Source organism: Miniopterus natalensis, chromosome 1 (assembly GCF_054644295.1).
Source record: "Miniopterus natalensis isolate mMinNat1 chromosome 1, mMinNat1.hap1, whole genome shotgun sequence".
Classification (NCBI taxonomy): domain Eukaryota; kingdom Metazoa; phylum Chordata; class Mammalia; order Chiroptera; family Miniopteridae; genus Miniopterus; species Miniopterus natalensis.
Genome location: NC_142081.1, coordinates 24,172,335 through 24,192,672, shown reverse-complemented (window position 1 = coordinate 24,192,672; position 20,338 = coordinate 24,172,335). Strand labels below are relative to the sequence as shown.

Below are 20,338 nucleotides of genomic sequence, written 5' to 3'. Positions count from 1 at the left end.
GTCATCGCTGTCATCAGAGCTCGTCCGCATCTGGTCCTGCAGGGCGTCACATGTGTTATCTCATTGGAGCTTTGCCATAACCCTATGAGATAAGTGCTGTTATTGTCCCCATCTTACAGACTGAGAGTCAGAGGTAGAGGGGAAGTAACTTGTCCTGAGTCACAGCTAGCAAGTAGTGGGGCTGGAGAAGACCACATGTGCTTGGGAACAGAGTGCTTGTCTTCTTGAGTTGTCTTCTCTGCATGTAGTAAACTACAATGACAAGTTCACCACTGCTGTCTGCTTCCACTAAGTTCTGCTTTCCATTCCTACTTCTATATAGTTTCCAGTTGGATGAGTATGGGGTCTTGTTGAGAAATGATTTCCAGGCAGGTATAATCACCTTCCTTTTGTGAGGGTGACCCAACCACTTTGATTTTCCCCTGCTCGGCGCCAGTTATGGCTGTGAGGTTATGCCTGTAAGGTTAGTGTATAAGACAGGATGTTGGGGGAGAGATAAAAGCAATAGCTATTGTTGATGGAATATCTTTATGTATTGTGCTAGCCACTTTCCAGATCATCTCACTTGGTTTGATGAGAAGTCAGATATACTTTAATGGAACTTGGTGTCTGGGAAGCTGGTTCTGGTGTGGACTGGAACCTCTGGGTCAAGCCCCTGAGACAGCTTCCCATTAGTTTGCCAAAAGATTCTGGCTTCCAGGGAGCTTTGGCCCGATGTCTGTGGGGGATGGAGTGGGACTCTGAGAACCCACTTGGTGAGAGCTCGCCTCAGTTCTCTGTCTCAGAGGTAAAGAGGCCATCCCAGTTTCTTTTACACCCCAAACGTCCGTCTTTCACACTCAGACCCTGTGACGCCAGGTTTGTTTTCTGGCCTGGGGACTGTTGATGTTGGAAAGGTTCCACTGGGCAGCCGAAGTTTTGCAATAACATGACACATATGCCTGCAGACTCAGCCTGTCTCCTTTGCTCCTCCCGGAGGTTTTGGTCCTTGTTTTTAAGGCTTTGTCATGTGTTCGCCATGGTCAGTGTTGCCTTTTGAGTACTTGGCAGGTTCAGCGTTGACAGGTTTGCCTTGTTGGACTTTTCTCTGATTCTCACACCAGGAGTTCTTGCATTTAGGAAGCCCACGTACCTGGCCAGCTGACACCTAGAGCTCAAGAGTGGGCATCTTCTCATGCATGAGTGTTGGCCAAAGACTGTTCTGCTTTTATAAGAAAATATGAACTCTTGCTGAGTTTTTTGTTTTGGGAGCTAGAAACCAAGGAATTTCTTAATATAACTAGAATTAAAACAATTTTTTAAAGTCATCTACATTTTACAGAAGAGCATAGAGAGATTAAAGAAATGACAAAAACCAGGCTTTATCTCATCCTTCATCCCATATCCCACGGCTTCTAATTTTACTGTTTGTGGACACTTGCCTGCAGCTATGATTTATAAAAGTCTTTTCTTTCTTTCGTCTTCTTTTTTTTCTATATGACAAAAGTGAGTGCTTTCTTCTCTGAGAAAATGCTCTCTCTGGAAATAGGGTCCTTTGAGCCTTAACTCTTTTGTGCAGGACACCGGCCCCTTCCCTCGGCCCCAGGTCTCAGTGGCTGACTCCTGTGTAGCCTCTGGTGGGCTTATTTAACTGCCCTTTCCCCTCCATGTCTCTCTTTCCTTTATCTCCATCTTTTCTAGTTAACTTCTTTCATGATCTAACCTGGGTCTTCAAGAAGGCCCTTGACCCTGGCCCTCTGGGTTAAATCTAAAAAGGCCTGTCTTTCCTTCCTTGCCTCTTTGCCCAGCAGCAGCATGTGGTAACCGTCCCCAGAGACAGCCATCAGTGGAGACGCAGGTGGAAATGCATTTCTTTTAAGGTGTGCCAGAAAACAGCCCCCTGTCTCTTCCTACATGAGTGAGTTTTCCTACGTGAGTGAGTTTACCTACGTTCCCATCCACGTCACAGGACAGCTGTCCGCAGCACCTTGCCCTTACCTGCCGGGTTGGAGCATTAGTGTTCCCTTAGGCCTGCTGTTTTGGACTGTTCCTCCCGCACCTGGGAAGTTCCTGCCTGGAGAGCTGCTGCTATGATTGCAATTTGGGGTTCCTGAGGCAATTGCACCTCCTGGCTGATTTCCCCCACCCCCAAACCAGCACTCTTGGCCTGCCCAGAAACCACAGGGTGATGTAATGACCTGAGGCCTGGAAAAACAAACAACTCTTAGGGAAACCAGCGGTAGCCGTTGTAAGCAAATACGGCACAGCCACCTGGAACCTAGCACATGACGTGACTGGGAGGAAGTGTGAGTAATCCACTAACGTTAGCAGCCGAGGACGGGTCTGGGCTTGTGTACATTTAAAATATCTATATAAAAACAAACCCTTGATGTTTACTCTTATAAATGGCCTTCTGGGTGTCTGCCCATCTATCTCATGCAGGTGTCTTGGTCAGTCGCAGCCAATAGAACAGAGCTGGAACGGGTGATCGTCCCTATGGCTTTCTCTGCGGTAACAAAGGCCTTTCTCAAGATTTCCCTGTGCAGAGAGGAGCCGTAAACATATTTGGAGGCCCCAGAGAGCCTAGCCCCACAGTCCATTTTTACCTTGTTTCAAAATTAGCTTCTCTGGCTGCCTCGGGCCTTCACCCCACGTTGTTTGCTTGAAACACAGAGGTGTAGTGGTGTGGGGTGTGGGGTTATGATCGGGCCTCTGGAACTTGCTCAATCAGCAAAGGTATGTTTTTTCTATAGATGAGTTTGTATGCTTTCTAGTGTTGATAGCAAACCCTGTGTCCCTGTGGTTTTCTTTTGGCCTCTGTTGATAAAAAACGGAAACCAAAGGTCCTGCCGAGGCATTGTAATTGACTCCTTCCAACTTGCTATAAGTCAACTGTGGTCTGTGCTTTGATCCCAGGTCCTCATTCTGTGTTTATTTGCAAAATGGCTCTGGAAGTAGGCAGGGTATAGATCTTATACACACACTCACACATGCAGCATTAGTGTTTGGGGGGATGAAGAGTGAAGTCATGATACTTTACTTTGACAAATTAAAAAATCTCTCTCCCATCTCCCCCTTTGGCCTAGGCCTCCTGCTTCCTTCTCGCCTGAATTTTTATTTACTAGCTCTTGTCCTTAAAGGACGGAGCTTCTCAGGTCAAGGTCAATGAGTTACCAAGAAAAGCTAGAAAGAAGACAGCTTGGCACTTCTCATTGCAAAACCACTGTGAGGCATTTCATTTTCTTTTTGGTCGGAGGGTCACATGAGCTCACTTAATGGAGATGGAGCCTTTTCTAAATTGTGAGTGGATGTGAGTCAATGGTGCTTTGGGGGAAAAGTTGTTTTTGGTTTTTTTTTAAGTGCCTATATGCTATATTGGGGTAATCCATCCCAGAAGAAATGTCTTCGGTAGAATTTATATTTTGTTTTCTTCCACTCCTCAGTCTCTGCCTGTGTGGGAAGGAAGAGGTCACAATGGTGCACTGTGCATGGGCATTTTAGGTTCCACAGAGAGAAATTATTTAGGCAGGCTGGTGGGTGTGTGATTTTCCCTTACACCTCCTCACCTGTAACAGTTCATCCAGCCACAAGCCTGATTTACAGAGCCCGCTGCAGACACCCCGTGAGAGGTGTGTGGGGTGGGCTCTGTTCGTTTTGTTCTGCAGGTGGGGCTCGGAGCCACAGCAGGTTGGGCCATGCACATGAGCACCGAGGGCAGTGTGAGGCACAGGGGGGAACCTGAAGGCCTCCGGCAGCCTTGCCTACACTCAGCCCATCCTGGTGCTTGGGGACCCCTGAGCTGTGGGGCTCATGCCTGATGCTGTCTAGTTATATGGCCATGGCCGTGAGAGTGGTCTCATCTAGCACCACTGCTTTGTTTTAAATGAGAAAAAGGAGCCCAGACTAGATAAGGGCCTTGTCCAGGGTCACAGGCCCATCAACAACTATTATGTGTCAAGTCCTCTGTATGGTACTGAGGGGCCCACGGAAGAAATACAAAGCCCATCTCGGGAAGGAGCTGATGGTTGGGCAGTGGTGCACCTAAGGGAGGGGCCGGTCCTCCACAGTGGGGGGAATTATTCTATCACAGACATTGTTTTGAGTTGCTGCCGTGGTGATCACAAAAAGCAGACTAATTCTCAGTTACATTTGCTGAGGACACTGCTACCTTAGACCAGCTAGCAATCTACCATTTATCAACTCACTCTGGTGCCAGGTTAAATGCTTTACCTACACTATTGCATTTAATCCTCACAATGACTCTATGGGGTGTGTGCTGTTGTTACTCTACTTATACAGGTAAGAAACCAGGGACTTAGAGAGCTAGTCAACTGCCCAAGGTCACAGAGCTAATAAGTGGTAGAGACTGATCCATCTGACCCCAAAGCCCATGTCTTGACCAACACTCTATAGGGCCTCTATTCCAACTACTGACTTCCAGGAAACAGTTACAGAGCCCTCCGTGCGCAGGACCTGGGTGGCGTGTGCAGGAGCAGGGTAAGAGGCACTTACTCCTGCTCTCAACCTTGCTGAGAAGCCAGATCTTCCCACCTATCCCCATCCTGTTCCTGGAACCTCTTCTGTCTTACGGCCCTGAGTTATCTCTGGCATTTGGAAGCAGCCACCCCACTGAGCTTTTATATCACCCTCACTGTTCTGGGCTGGAGCTACAGAGCGTCTCTTCTCTTGGTCTGTTAGTCCACCAGAAGGGTGGCCCCCTCCTGGGAAGGGCTCCAAGATCCTGTTGTAGGTTAAGATTGGGAGCTGATGCCACCTTTGTCACTTCATTTGGCTGCCTACTCTATGGGGAAAGAGGCCTTTAGATGAAATGAGATGGGGAAACATCGCCATGGATGAGGTGACCATTTTAAATGTGCATATTCTGTTTCTATTCTCCCTCCCCCACTCCTGCTTACTGGATACACACCTGAGCACGATTTCAGGGGTTGGCTTTGCTCTGTGTCAGCGTGTCTGCTCCTGCCTTTCCCTGGCTGGGCCTCTCCTCCTCTAGGCCTCTCCAGGCCTATCATCTGCCCTCGGTTACAAAGGGAGCCCTGGGAGATTCTCTATGGGTTTCTCTTCTCTTTGTGGGGTTCCTCGAGTCCCTGGATGACCCTAAGACTTGAGAACTGGTGACAGCCAAGTGGGACCTCTGTGCTGGATGTGACAGAAAGCCCATGGTGAAAGGGCAGAACCAGCCCGGCAAATGGTGCTCAGAAAAATGGTCCTCCGGGGCTACTTAGCCCTCCTGTGAAAAAGTGCAAAGTCCACAAGTAAGAAAAATAACTTCTTCACATAGTTGGCTTGAAACCTTAAATGCTAAAACTCTGTCGTGGCTAAATAAATAAAAAGGGCCTGCTCAGTGAAGTACCATCATTCCCTCCAAAGACTGGTCTCCAATAGTATCTCTTCCCCTGTAGACCACAGCTCCAGTCCCTGGGCCAGCCCTTCACGAACAGGAGCCAGTACCTTCAGACCTGGCCCTGCCCTCCCCTTGTTTCTGTCGCCCCGTCCTCAGCCGGACGCTCTGCACCATTCCAACCGCTCACCCACACGCCTGCCCAGAGGATCCTGAGCAGGAGCCACGCGATTTCTTACGCCTCTGGAATTTCATGTTGTGATTTGGGAAAGGTGGTTTTCAACACACAGTTTGTTATTTTGGGTTATTATTCAGCATTTCATTCATTTTTGATAAGAGGCTAGGCGGGTGTGAGGTATTTGAAGGGGTTTCGGGATAATTGTAGGCGACACAACGCTAGTGTTTTTCTGAATATTCTTGGCCTGGTGGGATGGATTCCTTTTGCAATGAAACATAAATAAGCTCCTCTCGTTTTTCAAGCGGGTAACCTTTTATTGATTTTTCCCCCCTAAGAAAATCCAGAGCTTGATAGTCTGAGGGTTGAGGGTGTCATTTCCCAGGATGAGTCAAAGGGACACATATTCTTCTTGTAGCCTCTGTGGTCTCGGCCCCACTGATTGGCAGTTACTCAGTGGTGAGTGGTCCCAACTCTGAAGGGTCAGGATGGGACAGGATTCTGTGGTGGGGGATGGCATCACAGGATTCAAGCAATGGAGGGGTTCTTGGACTCAATACTCTTTGTGGAGCCTTTAAACCTGAGATTCCATGGTTCTCCTATGAATAGGAGCTGGGAGCCAAGGATGGGTGTGGTGACGGATCAGGAAGGATATGACAGAGTCCCTCTTCTCAGAAGCTTATAGTCTAGTCCGGTCACAGTACCAAGGGTAAAGTGGGCACAAGAGGAACAGATACTCAGTCTTTTCTTTTTTTAAAAAAATAGGTTTTTATTGATTTCAGAGAGAGGAAGGGAGAGGGAGAGAGAGATAGAAACATCGATGATGAGAGAAAGTCATTGATCCGCTGCCTCCTGCACACCCCCACCCCCGACTGGGGATCAAGCCTGAAACCCGGGCATGTGCCCTGACCAGGAATCAAACTGTGACCTCTTGGCTCATAGGCTGATGCTCAACCACTGAGCCATGCTGTCTGGGCAGATACTCGGTCTTATACTCAATGTAGGGAGACCTTACTCTGGATGGGGGCCCTCAGAAATGGAGGAAGGCTGGAATGAGGGTAGGTTAAGATCACGTGGCCAGTTCTTTCTTCTTGCTGTGTTTTACAAACCTTTTCTAGTTTGTAAAAGCAGAGCCCAGCATGGCGCCAGCATGCACCCAGCACCAGCCTGTGTGGGAACTGGGTCCACGAAGGCCTCCCGCCTTCTCTGCATTGCAGGATTCAAGCAATGGAGGCCTAATCCCCATGAGCCCTAATCTCACATGTTTCTCAGGATCCCGTGTTAGGTCTGAGACTCAGGAGCCCCCTCCTCTCTCGGGACACTTCCCCACACCACCAGCTCCCCACTCCTTTTTCTCTAGTGGAAGCAGCTCTCAGCCAGGACGGCCTGAGCAGCTGCCCTTCATCACCAGCTGCGCCTCTGGTTCTTTCTCTGGGAAGATTGCATCGCTCATGGAAGTGAGCTTCTGGTTTTTTCTCTGAGAAGACTGCACCACTCATCGAAGCATCTTCCCAGTACATGTTTCTACTGCCCGTGATGCTTCTTGGTCCTTCTGTGTCTGATTTTCTGTAAGATTTGGCTTTTTTCTTGCTCTCAGTTTCCTAATGGACCTTGTGACAGTTAACTGTATGTGTCAACCTGACTAGGCTGCAGTGCCCAGTTTTGTCAAACACTAGTCCAGATGTGGCTATGAGAGTATTTTTTAGATGTGATTAACATTTAAAATCAGTTGACTTTAAGTAAAGCAGATGACTCTCCATCATGTGGGTGGGCCTCATCCAATCAGTTGAAGAGAAAAAGACCTAAGATTTCCTGGAGAAGGAGGACTTTGTCTCCAGACTCTCACATAGAAATCCTGCCTGAGCTCCCAGCCTGCTGGCCTGACCTATTGATGTTGGACTCAAGAGTGCACCATCACTCTTGCTTGAATTCCTAGCCTGCCTCACAGATTTCAGACTTGAGCCAATTCCTTGAAATAAATCTCTCTCTCCTCTCTCTCCCCCTTCTATCAGCTGTTTCTCTAGAGAACTGTAACTACTACTGACCTCCTCTGACTGCTTTTTTCTGTTTCCACTCATCTCCATACCGCCTCCATCACCGCGTAGTAAAAGAGTTTCCCATGTGCCTGGCTCACCTGAACCTGCTGACTCGGGTTTGGGTTACCCAGCACCTCAGCTCTTCTGTCCTTTCGTTCCTTCAGCAGCTCCTCCTCTGGAAGTCAGCAACCGAAAAGAGTCCAGCCCAGGGACCTGAAACTAGAATCTTGTACTGTTTATGTTTGTTGGCCATGTTTGTTTAAAAAAGTAAAGAAGAAAAAAGCAAAAGACAATAAAGGAGATAAGTTTCCCAGAACAAAAGGATAAACTCTGGGCACAATCAAGATTGGGGATTAGCTGAGGATTTAGGTCCTCCACGCTCACCCTTTGCTCCTAAATACCACGAGTAACTGAGAGGCACGGAGGCCTGGGCCCGCCAGAGCAGACAGTGCTGTATCCTGTCTTGGCGGGACACACGAGGACCCGTGCCCTGGGCCTGCAGACAGGGTTTGTGTTTGGTGGTGCAGCCCAGCCTCTCTCTCCAGTCCCCCTCCCCACTCTCTCCCGCTCCACTTCAGTCCTGCTGTGCTCTGGTGCTCCGTGGAATTGCCGCTATAGAGCAAGGTGTGTTTTCTGGTGGCAAGGGCCAGACCGCGTTCCTGTTTCACCCACAGGATGCTCTTCTGTTGTGTTTCTTCTTTTAGGCAGTCAGAGTTTTGTGAGTGAAACTTAAACTGCCCATTGCCAGGTGGGAGTGGCCTGGCTCTCCCTTCTTCCCTGCACCATCCAGGATAGGATTGTAGGGGTGGGTGTTTGTGAGTGTGTAAGAACGTGCAGTCAGGTATTCCCAGGCTCCCTGGACAGCCCTTGATGGTTCCCTCTCTCCTGCTGTTTATGTCTTCCAAGTGCTTACTGGCCCATTCTCATAGTTACCAGGCCAGGCCTTCTAATATTGTCATTCTTCCTTGAACTTCCCTGAGCAGAGATTGAATATTTTAGCACAGTAAGTAGGCACTGCTAGGGAGCTCCCTCTCTGACCCCGTGGTCATGAAGAGACCCTTGACATAGAGTCCTTGCCTTGCATTTTGGAAGATGACTTCTTGGTACCTGAGAAAATCGACAGTTAGAAATTGTAAGATTCATTTAGGCGGGGACTCAGAAGGATAGAGGGTGAAATGGCTCCAAGGATGGGACTGGCTTCTGGGTCCTTAGAAACAGAATGAGCTTATGCCCCTCAGGGGTGGGTGTGTGTGTGTGTGTGTGTGTGTGTGTGTGTGTGTGTGTGTGTGTGTGTGTGTGTGTGTTTTACATGCTGTTGAGTCAGCTCTGATTCCTGGTGACCCTATGAATGAGCGATGTCTATAACGTTCTGTCCTTGACAGCCCTGCTCAGCTGCTATAGATTCATGCCTATGGCTTCTTTTATGGAGTCAATGTCTCATGTTTGGTCTTCCTCTTTTCCTGCTGCCTTCTATTTTCCCAGCATTACTGTCTTTTCCAAAGAACCCTGACTTCTCATGATATGCCCGAAGTAGGACAGCTTCAGTTTTGTCGTTTTTGCTTCCAGGGATGTTTCAAGCTTCATTTGCTCTAGGACCCACTTGTTCATTCTTCTGGGGGCCCAGGGTATCTGTAGAGTTAAGCATATTTCTAATGAATCAATTTTTTTCCTATTAGCCTTCTTTTCTGTCCAATTTTCTCATTTGTACATAGTAATTGGGAATACAAGAGTGTGGAGGATCTTAGCCTTGGTCTCTAATGACACTTCTTTTCTCTTGATGATATTTCTGAGTTTTTCCAGTTGTCCTTGCCTCATAGTGATTAGTATTTGCATGATCTCTGGAGAAGCGCTGCAGGAATGATTGATTGATTGATTGATTGATTGATTGATTGATTGACTTGCTGAAGGGTCTGAGAGGGCTACAGAAATACGAGGTAAATTGATAAAGAGTTGAGCAAGGTGTTCTAGTTATCTTTTGCTGTTTAACAAACTATTACAAAACTTAATGGCTTGCCCTAGCTGGTTTGGCTCAGTGGTTAGAGTATTTTCTCGCAGACTGAAGGGTCCCAGGTTTGATTCTGGCCAAGGACATGTACCTGGGCTGCATGCTCCATTCCCGGCCCACTGGGGCTCGTGTAGGAGGCAACAAATCGATGTCTCTCTCACATTGATGTTTCTCTCTCTCTCTCTCTCCCTTCCACTCTCTCTGAAAAGCAATGGAAAAAATATCCTCGGGTGAGGATTGAAGAAACAAAACAAAACAAAACAAATTTAATGGCTTAATAAAAATAATTTATTCTTTCTAATGTTTCTGTGGGTTGGCTGGGTGGTTCCTTGGCTGGTTCTACCTGAACTTACTCCTGGATTCATCCAGCTTGAGGGTCAGCTAGGCTGGAACGTTCGAGATGACCCCCTTCACCTGCCTGGCTGTTGGTACTGGCTGTGGCCTGCGCCCCTTTGGTTCTCCACTGTGGCCTTTCACCCTCCAGTGGGCTAGACTGGCTTCCTTAGGCGGTGGTCTGAAGGTGCCTTCCAAGAAAGTAAAAGTGGAAGCTTCAAGGCCTCTTAAGGCCTAGGACTGAAGGTCACACACTTTTACCTCTGCCCTTTCCATTGACCAAAGCAAATCAGAGTCAACAAACATGGAGCAGTTACACAAGGGCATGGAGACAGGGAGGTGGGATTCATCGGACCATTTTGTAATGATCTGCCACATCCAGTGAAAGAAGAGCACAGGTTACAATAAAAATCAGATTAGCCTGTCTGTGGCGGTGAGAGACGATATTGCAGAGGTAAGGAGCACAGCCCAGAAGCAGGCTGCCTGGACGAACCCCAGCTCTGCCACCTCCTAGTTAATATGACCTTGAGGAAATCACACAGCCAGGCTGTGTTCCGGGGCCCTCCTCTGCTCAGTGAGGTAATGAGAGCACCTGTCTTGGAGGCTGGTGATGAGTTTAAAGTGAGTTCGTACCAGCGCCAGTATCAAGCTCAGCACACACACAGTAAACACTCAAATAGATATTAGCTCTTAGTATTCATTTTACTCCTCTGTAATGGCAGGTGAGGCACACATTTGGCTTTAAGTTGTTCAGTTCCAAGGCAAAGAGGGGAAAACACTCAGGTGTAAGATTCATAGTGTGCTTAAGCGGAGAAAAATTGCTTCTGAAGAAGCTGCGCTGTGTGGAATGAGCAAGTACGTGTTTTGCTGCAGCAATCTGGGGTAGTTTGCAAAGTGACTGACCTAGAAAAACTTCACACTATAAAAATAAACATATTTTTCCCCAAGAGCAAATGATTAGAGGCAGGACTGTCTAGAGGTTAGCAAGACAGGCTTGATTCTCAGAAGCCCTTGACTGGAACCCCAGCCCTCCTCTTCCCAGCGTGAGTGAACTTGACAACTGATGGATCTCTCCCACGCTCACCTTCCTTGTGTACAGAACAGGAATCATAATAGTGTGCACCTCGCACAGAGGCAGAGACTCGGCAAGCAAAGCCTTGGTCTATCGCCTGGCATGTGCTACTCACTGAATATTTGCTTTGGCTGTTATTAGTTTAAAGATGGTTGTAAGGGAGGTTTTCTCTCCGTTGGAAGACAAACTCTCTGTGCTCTTCCCAAACTGTTAGTGCTATTATTATAAACCTTCCCAGCCTCTCTCGGAGGGACACCAGACTTGTAGGGACTATCATAAAATATTAAGCATGCAAACAAACAAATAAAAGGGTAGTAAACCCTGCATTTAACCTTCTCTCTAATTCCGCGCCAGCCCCCATTTTTCCAAATTAGCGAGCTCGCTCATTGGTATGGTTTCTGCTCTCTGTTGAACTGGTGCAGCCTCTGTGGAAGCTGGCTGTAAGCATTTCAGAGCAGCCTTTAGGGACTTCCTGAAATTTGTCGGTGGCCCCCAAAAGGCTGTCCCCACCTCTTCTGAGATGGCTCCTCTCCCCATTTCCACAGGATCGGGCTCCCCAGTGCTGTGAGGCCAGGTTCATCCCTGGCTCTGCCCCTTGGGGAGCTTCCCCCCCCCCCCCTTTGCCTGGCCTTCAGCCTGATTCATGGCTTCTGAATGTTGGCCTGGAAGATCTTAGCTTAAAGCCTCTGTCAGAGGTTGTCGCACCACCAAACGCGGTGCCAGTCAAAAACCCTTTTCCTTTGGTTTTGCTCCTCTGTCTCCTTTTCTGTGGCATGAAATATGAGGTAGGAAAATATGCCTACCACGCTGGGGTTGGGGAGCTGTTGAAAAACTCTTGCGTAATCCCCTGGAAGGTGCCGTGGCTCCATCCCAGCCAGGGGCTCCAGTGAAACCTCTGGTCTCCAGGCCAGGTTTCACCCATCGGCCTCTGTCTCTTTCCTAAGCTGCCTCTAGAGGCTGTGCCGGTGGGAGCTGCAGGTGGGTTCAGAATCCCTAGTCTAATGCCTGTCTACTGTGGAAAACTCCTGCTCCTCCTGCCAAGGGTCTTCTGTTTAACTTTGCTGTGTTTGCATTATGAAAACAAAAATTTTTTTTCACTTTGCAAATTCAAAATTATGTTTTAATAGTGACTGAGCTATATAGCCTGACCTTCAGATATTCTCATGCCCCTAAGGAAATATTCCCCTGCCCCTGCTGTGAGAGTCAGGCCACAGCATCCCTCCTTGGAGGGAGGCAGTTGTTTCCCCATCATCTGATGTCTCTCCAAGGCAGTGTTGAGCTGCTCTGCGTCTCTGTGCACGCGGACAGTTTAAACATCTGCACTGTTCATATGTGTGTCATTGACCCAGCCATTATTTCAGAGGGGTTGGTTCCTTCAGAGTTGAGTTTGTTATTTTGATCATTTGTCTGGTTGGTCAGTGAGTAGCTTGAGTCTCCAGGCTGCTGATACCAAATTCCTCGCCCTGAGAATGCTATTTTTGTAATACACTGTGAACATTTCACGGCATGCTCAATACTGTATTCCTGTCATTTTCCTCAAGAGGAAAGTTCTGGAATAATGCCCATGAAAAAAATGAAGTAATAAGGTAAACAAACAATTAGATAAAAAATAATAGTATAGGTTTATGATATGATCCCTTTTATTGTAAAATATAAGTAGGGCATATGCATTTGCATGTGTGTATGCATAAAAAAAGATCTAGGGAAGGTAGCATTTAAATGGTGGGGTTATGGGTTTTTAAAAATTTCTTTATAACAAGAGAAGAAGCCCAGTGCTATTTATTTTTAGTAAGTACAAGACAAAACACAGCCCAACAACAATAACAGCATAAAAAGAAAACCAAGACAGGGAAGTGAGGTAGGCTGACTACCTGGGTGGGATTTTCAGGCCAGTGGCTGTGTGGGTCCGAGGTCCTCTGATCTGGCCTTGCCTGGCACAGAGCAGCACGCACTGCCTCAGCCTGGGCCTGGCTCCAAAGAAACCAAGTGTGGCTGTTCAGACACGTTCACATTCCCTGGGCCACTGAGTACAGACACCTTCCTGTGGGCCTGTTTCTCTCCCCCATTGGATGGAAGAAGTGTTGTGTAACAGGATCAAGTCCTTTCAGCTTCCTTTGTCCAGCTTAGTTGGAGGCTGGAGAGAGCGGGCTGGGGCCTTGTGTCTGCTCCTCTTGGGCACTGAGCATGGCTCCTGCTGAGGCTGGCGGCCCATGGCTCTGTCCTGCTGTGCCTGGGCTTGGGAGAGGATCCACACACAGGATTCCTGCATCAGCTCGTCAGCGCTCAGAGCCAGCAGACAGTGCAGCAGAAGGAACCACTCTGAAAACAGAAAATCACCCCTCCTACTCCCGGGCAAACCACTGCCCGGGTAAGGAGAGGCCCTGCAGTCCCAACTGGAACCTACTGGGTGTGACTGCTGAGGAACCCTAGCGGTGGAGAGGCCCACAGGGAGGCTCTGGACCTCCAGCCCCTCCCATGGGCCAGTGTGGGAGACACAGCTCTCCATGGTGATTCACCAACCAAGCCCTCAGTTCCTTGGGCCAGGCTGGGTCTTTAGTTACCACAGGCTGTGTCTTCTTTTGCAGAGAAAGTACACTCATGTGACCAGGAGAGGCAGAGTGCCCTGGAAGAGGCCCGGCAGAATCCCCGGGAGGGCATTGTCATCCCAGAGTGCGCCCCTGGGGGGCTCTATAAGCCAGTGCAGTGCCACCAGTCTACTGGCTACTGCTGGTGCGTCCTGGTGGACACAGGGCGCCCACTGCCTGGGACTTCCACACGGTAAGTCCCCCAAGCCTGTCCTGCCCCTCGGGTGGATCCTGGGACAAGGGAACCAGCTTCCTGTTGGGCTGGCCCCTGGCCCCTCTCAGTTTCCCTGTCTGGATAGGGGGAGTAGAGGCACTAGAAGAGCAGCGTTTCTGTTCACGGGCAGATGAGGTTCTGATAGGAACATCTGGGTCCTGGGTGCTGGGCGACCTTGGAAAAGTAGGTAACCTCTCTGAACCTCAGTTCACCGATGAGAAGGTTATTGCCCTGCCTGATTCACTAGGTTCTGTGGATCAAAAAACATCCCGTGTGCAGGCATAGGGTGATATCGCTATGCTTGAGTGATTGAGAGGACATGCCTGAACATGTCTCAGGGGGAACATGACGCTGGGGTTGCCTCGGAGCTCCTGGACGGTGCAGGAGGTACTTTACTGCCAGCCCTGGGAGCTCTAGGCTTCATGACAACACAGATCGTTGCTGGCGGCAGTGGTTAAAGTCCCTTCCTCACCCACCATCTCTCTCTCTTCCCAGCTATGTGATGCCCAGTTGCGAGAGCGACGCCAGGGCCAAGAGTACGGAGGTAGATGACCCCTTCAAGGACAGGGAGCTGCCAGGTGGGAGACGACGCTGCCGCTTGCTGGCACCTCACCTCTGTCTGTCCCCTCCCCGCGCCTCCCCCGCATCGTACAAAGTGCTCCCTCCGAGGGTCTGCTTCCCCGTCTGTGGGAGGGAGCAGGAGTGCTGGACAGGGGCCCCGCAGGAGCACGGACCCAGGAGCGGGGGGATCTGCATCCAGCCTGTTCCCTTGAGCACACTGTTCCTCCTCCTTGCCCTTACCTTTTTAATCTTTAAAATGTAGTCATTGGGTTAAATCCTGTCCCTGCAATTCTACGATTCCTTCTCCATCCTTGGTTATTGGGACAACGTTCTAGGCACTGTGAACCCTTTTTCCCAGGGCTGTGAAGAGAGGATCATTACAGGGAGGGCAGTCCTGGGGGATGTGGGCAGTGTCTGTCATCTGCCCTGCTGAGTACTTTAGCAATGATCTCTGATGGCCCAGGACTGTCACTGGGCTATGACACAAGACGCATAGGCAGGGGACCCAGGACCCTAAATGGCTTCTGTCTGGGTTTCCCCTTATTTATAGTGTTCTCTGCTAATGAGATGCAAGAAAAAATTACTCTATATTGGTTGGTGGCTTGAAACACTGTAGTCTTAATCAGCACCAACTTGGACCAGTGCTTGTGGGAGCTGGGCCCCCCTTTCCATTCCCTATCCCCGTTGCCCATCAGGACTCCAGAGTGAGAACTGAAAATAGAGGATCCTGAAGTTCTGGGGGTTTTCAGGTGAGGTATGTAGAAACCACCCTGTTATAAGAATGGAGTCGTGGAGGCCAGGTTATCTCCTTCTAGCCATCTCCTCAGCAAATGTGAGTTGGGATTCTCCTGTGCGCCAGGCACTGAGTATCATCTCATGATCAAAAGTGACATGAGGCTTACATAGTGGAGGAGACAGAGACTGTACAAATAAGTGAGTACACACCTATACAAATAGCAGTGACGGGAACTCTGAAGGGAAAGAGCACAGTGCTGTGAGAAGGCAGGGAGAGTCCACCTCAGAGTCTGTGGCTTCTCTGAGGAGGGACAATTTCACCAGAAACCTGCAGGATTTGCAGAGAGCAGAGAATGAAATAGTCACCGCAGAGGAGGACTGTGCAGGGAGGGTTGAGGGCCCACTGGGGGCTGGCAGTCATCTACAGGGACACGCATCTGTCCAGTTGCGTGGTGGTGTGTACACCAGCAATACCGAGCTACATGGCTGTCGACTTGGAAAGGGCGTATCTGTGAAAAGGTTCATCCATACTTTGGGTCTTGCTGAAATAGCACAATGGAGGAAAATACCAAAGGATTTGAGAGCATCTATAAGGGAAATTTGATCACTACCATCTAAGTCAGATGAGAAGAGAAAAAAAGACGGAGGTTCTTGGATAGTTAAAATGGTAGGTCTCCTTGAGTCTACTTTGACCAAAGGGTGTTCCCTCCGCCCGTTGTGCCCCTTCAGCACCTGGTCTTTACCTGTAGAGACCACTGGGTCATACTACACCAGAACTAGCTAGAGTTCCCCAGTAGATTATGAACTTCACGAGGCCAGGGACCATGTAACCTGGTGTTATATCCCTAACATTTAGCACAGTGCCTGAGCTGACACACAGCACAAATTTGTGGAATAAAAGAAAACTGAAAGCATCACTATCCATTTAATCTGATGGTCCTTTGTGGGCCGCAGGTAGAGGAAATGGAGGTTTAAGAGAGTCATCTGAGCACTAAACAGTTCCCAAAGTGGATTTGTTTGGACAAGAAAGACTTGGAGAGGTTTGGGAAACAGTGGTCAGCGAGGAAACTGTTCACCTGATTATTTACCTGGCATCGGCCTTCAAACCTCACCTTATTTTTCAGGCTGTCCGGAAGGGAAGAAAATGGAATTTATCACCAGCCTACTGGATGCCCTCACCACTGACATGGTGCAGGCCATTAACTCAGCAGCGCCCACTGGAGGTGGGAGGTGAGAATGTGAGCAGGACTTGGGCCCAGTGGGGAATGTGGAGCCCCTGACTACAGATGCTGTGGAGGCTGCGGTGGTGGGGAGGTAGGGAGAGGTTGAGTAGGGTCAGGGGTAGAAGTCAGTCCTTCTCCTGAGACTACTTTGTCCCACCTTCCACCAAAAATCTCCCCGCTCCTCTCCCCTCCCTGTTCTTTGTTGCTTGCTTCTAGCTTGTTGTTACCAGATTACAGGCAAGTCCAGGGGTGTCTGGAGACTTCCAGCACTTTGGTCTCAGAAGTCAATACATTGGAGTGATAGTCCTCAATGGCGGGAAAGGGGATAGGCATATGATGGAAACTGGGAGGGCAGGGAGGGAGTACAGAGCACTTAAGTTCTCTGCTCTTCTCAGAAGGAAGGAGCCATGTGCCTTTTTGGCTTCCCAAGAATCCCAAGGGGCTCTGAGCAGTGGGACTGGACACTCCCATAGCCAAAACCAACTTAGTTCAGAAGCTGATATGCTGGCTGAGGCAGTCCCAACATGAAGCTGCAATGCACATGCTCCTACTGACCAGCATCCGTGGCGTTCACTAATTTGGGCTTGTTAGGTCAGTTGGTTGGAACATATGTGCACCCATCCATTTGCTCAGCACCTGTTGAATATGCGTGGCATGCCAAGCACTGGGCTAAGGACTGGGAATCCAGGGATACGAGGCATGTCCCTGCCTTCAAAGAATGCAGCCTAGTGGGGATACTAGACAGATACTGACAGACTGTGTGGTAAATGCTAGAACAGAGGCGGGAGAACAGAGAAGGCTTTGCTAACTTGGCCTGGAGGGGTCAGGGAAGGCTTCCTGCAGGAGGTGATACCTGAGCTGAGTTTTGAAGGATAGGTAGGACTTAGCCAGTAAATGAAGGAAAGCCATTCCAGGAAAAAGGAGAGAACACTGTTACTCCAGGAAGTGCCTGCCTGTAGGTCAGTATGGCTGGGCTGGGGTGGATGGGATACGAGGGTAAGAGGAGGAGATGAGAGTGGCCATAGATGAGGTGGAAAAGGCAGGCAGGAACCAGGCCTCTAAGGGCCTGTGAGATGTGCTTCCCATTAGAAAGCCAGAGGGAGGGGGAGGCACAGCAGGGGTGTGGGGGTGCTGGGGTGCCTACAACTGCACAGCAGAGGAAGTACCATGTGCTTGGCAGGGATGGGCAGCCTGCCTCTGAGCTTATGTGGCTTATCAAGAAGGGGGGCTAGTCCCCCCACATCTGCCCAGAGGGAGAGCTGTCACCAACAAGGCAAGGAGTGCTACCACGATTACAGGCCCAGGCCTCCAGGCCCAGAGAAGGGCCCAAGCGCAGCTACCTCAGGGATGGCCAACAGAAGCACAGGTTCACATCGAGGGTGGGGAGCCAGGGTGAGGAGGACGGGGGCAGCCATCCTGAAAACCAAGGTGTATGTCACATGAAACCCAGTGGTTGCCTCGTGGGGTGCTGCTCCTGGAAACTGCTTTCCTGGAGTGCTTGCTCTCAGCATCCCCACAGGCCTGTGAGCTCAGAGGCTGTTTCTGGCCCGGCTCTGTTTTTCTCACCCTGTGGATGGGGCCAGGCTTCCCCAAGGAGGAGCACAGCACAAAGTCTGAGAAGAGGGAGACAGGTCTGACAGGCCAGCAGATGGGGCAGCCCAGGGTGCTCAGCAACTGGGTATCTAAAGATCTCCAAGAAGATGGAAGGGGGTGAGTCTTGAAAAGGCATATTCAGTATTATATACCTTTATGCTATTTATGCTTACAATATGAAAAAATATCTGTAATGTCATGCAAAAATAGGTATGAGATATTGATGTTTATTAGAACGGAGGGGAAAGGAAGGGGCATGGGTTTAAAATGTTCACATCCAGGTACTTCCCCCCCAAGACCCCGTGAGGGCTGCTGGCTCTGGCCAACTACTCAGAGAGCCGCCTGGCGCTTGAGCTTCAGTGCTTGAGACAAGACCTCAAGCTTCATCCCATTGGCTTCCTTGGGAGCCCAGACCTTGAGACCACATGGTCTCACTCCAGGCAGGCTGAGGGTGCTAGGAAAGGACTGAGCCTGTGAGTCCTGGGCCAGCAGGTAAGCAAGGGGTCCAAGAGCTCAGGTGGCACCTGCCGTCAGGGGAGAAGTGTTTAAACTATGCTTTCCTGACATGTTTTTTAATTCTAAGCTCATATAGCTTGTCGGTGTTTGGTTTTGATGGGAATGAAAGGTTTGACCTACATTCGGTAATTGTGTTACCCAGAGGCTGGAATCGTAATCAAAACGCAGACAAGGGGAACTAAGGAACAGTCTAGAAATCAAGGAAGGCAGTGAGGGGAGAGGGAAGAGAAAGACCTGGTCGGGGTTACCAGCTTCATTGGGTTGGAAGCCCTCCCAGATCTCCCCATCGTGTTCAGAGTGAGCCCTGCCTCTGACCCGAGCTGGCCCTGCAGGATGGTTTCGCTGGCCTCGGTCCTCCTCTCGCATTCCTCTCCCTCCCATCACGCCGTTCCAGCCGCTGGCCCTGCTTAGTTCCTCAAGGCCAAGCCCTTGCCTGTCCCGGGGCCTCCGTGTCAGCTGCTCCTTCAGCCTGGAGCTGCAGGGCCCCGGTGACAAAGCAGCGCCAGGATTTCCCCATCTTCCCGTGACTGGACCCTGCTGGTACACTTAAATGTCCCTTTCTCAGACACCGCCCAGACTGAAGGAGCTGCCCAGTCACCCTCTATCACAGCACCTCTTTTGAATTCTCAGCCGTTTCATTTATTTACTGTCTGTGTCTCCCCACCCCATGAAAATGTAAGTTCTACCAGAGGAGCATTCTCTGCCTTCTTCCCTGCTGTATTCCCAGAATTCAGAAGAGTGCTTGGCCCATAGTAGGTGCTCAATAAATATTTGCTAAAGGAACAAACAGCTACAAGGATGGGTGATAGGTGGAGGGATCGCTGTCTGATACAGAGAAATGTGTCTTGATAAGGCCTCTTTCTGTTGGCACACATGAGAGCGTCAAGCGAACCACATCTGGGCCCTCCTGCATCCTCTTGGGGTCTGGCAGTTAAAGCTGGACATCAGCTCGGGCTGCTAGGATACAGTCCTACTCAGGGACAGTAGGAAGAGGGACAGGATGCATGTTTGGGCAGAACCGAGGGTGTCTTCCTCTGACCTACTACCTGTCAGGCATGGGCGCTTTAGTTTTGCACAAACTCTTACATCTCTCCCCTCTCCTCATATAAGCTCTGTGTTGGGTTCTGGGGACATTTGGGGACAAGGGCATAGTTCCTGGTCTGGAGGAGCTCTTGGAAGAAGAGACAGCTAATCACGTGATTGCACTATAAAGTCAGTATAATAATAGAGGTGGATAAAGTGCTGCGGGGACTCAGGGGAGGGAGGGCATGTGAGGGAAAGCTTTACACAGGAGGTGACATTTGAGCCATCTCTTCACGTACGACTGGGAAAATGCTGCGACCTAGATGGACCCGGGGTAAGGGCATCCCAGCAAAGGGAGCCCCAGGGGTAGTGAGGTATGAACAAGGTAGGGCCTGTGGAAAGAATTGCAAGAAGTATGGTTTACATATGGAGGCAGGCTGTGGACAGGCAGGAGATGAGGCTGCAGAGTTGGGCAGAGTCCAGATCGTGCCGGGCCTTGTGCTTCGTGCCAGAGAGAACATCAGCCAACCGGGGCAGGAAGGCTACGGCAATGGTCAGCGTGAAAGGTGAGGAAGGGTGGGCCAAAGCTAAAGGGATGATGGACTGAACCTTTAGTAGTGAGATCAGTAGGATCTGAAGGCATCTCAGATGCAGGGAGTGGAAGAGAGGATGTCAACTCCTTTTTCTGGCCCACTGGCCTGATTTAGGGGGGAAAGCAGTGCCACCCAAATCTACAAATAGACAAAGTAAAATGGGGTGTCCATGGAAACACCTGTGGCTGGTGCAGGGGAGGGGAGGCCTATAACTGCTCATGGTAGCTGTCCTCAGTGAAGGTTGGATGATTGAATTATGCTCTTGGTCCTTCCCACCAGAGCTCCACAGGGCAGAGCTCTCCCTTAGATCAGTCCTCTCGTGGCACCCCATTAGCA

General features: G+C 49.8%; 1 protein-coding gene across 1 annotated transcript in view; it reads left to right on the top strand.

Annotated features, from left to right (window-relative positions):
- The window catches only part of SMOC1 (SPARC related modular calcium binding 1), a 134,775-nt gene that overhangs the window by 104,470 nt on the left and 9,967 nt on the right, over nt 1-20,338 (top strand). Inside the window, exons 8-10 of the mRNA XM_087819567.1 lie at nt 13,545-13,737; nt 14,254-14,336; nt 16,179-16,284. Of these exons, the coding sequence (XP_087675693.1) occupies nt 13,545-13,737; nt 14,254-14,336; nt 16,179-16,284 (382 nt within the window). The remainder of the gene's footprint in view (nt 1-13,544; nt 13,738-14,253; nt 14,337-16,178; nt 16,285-20,338) is intronic.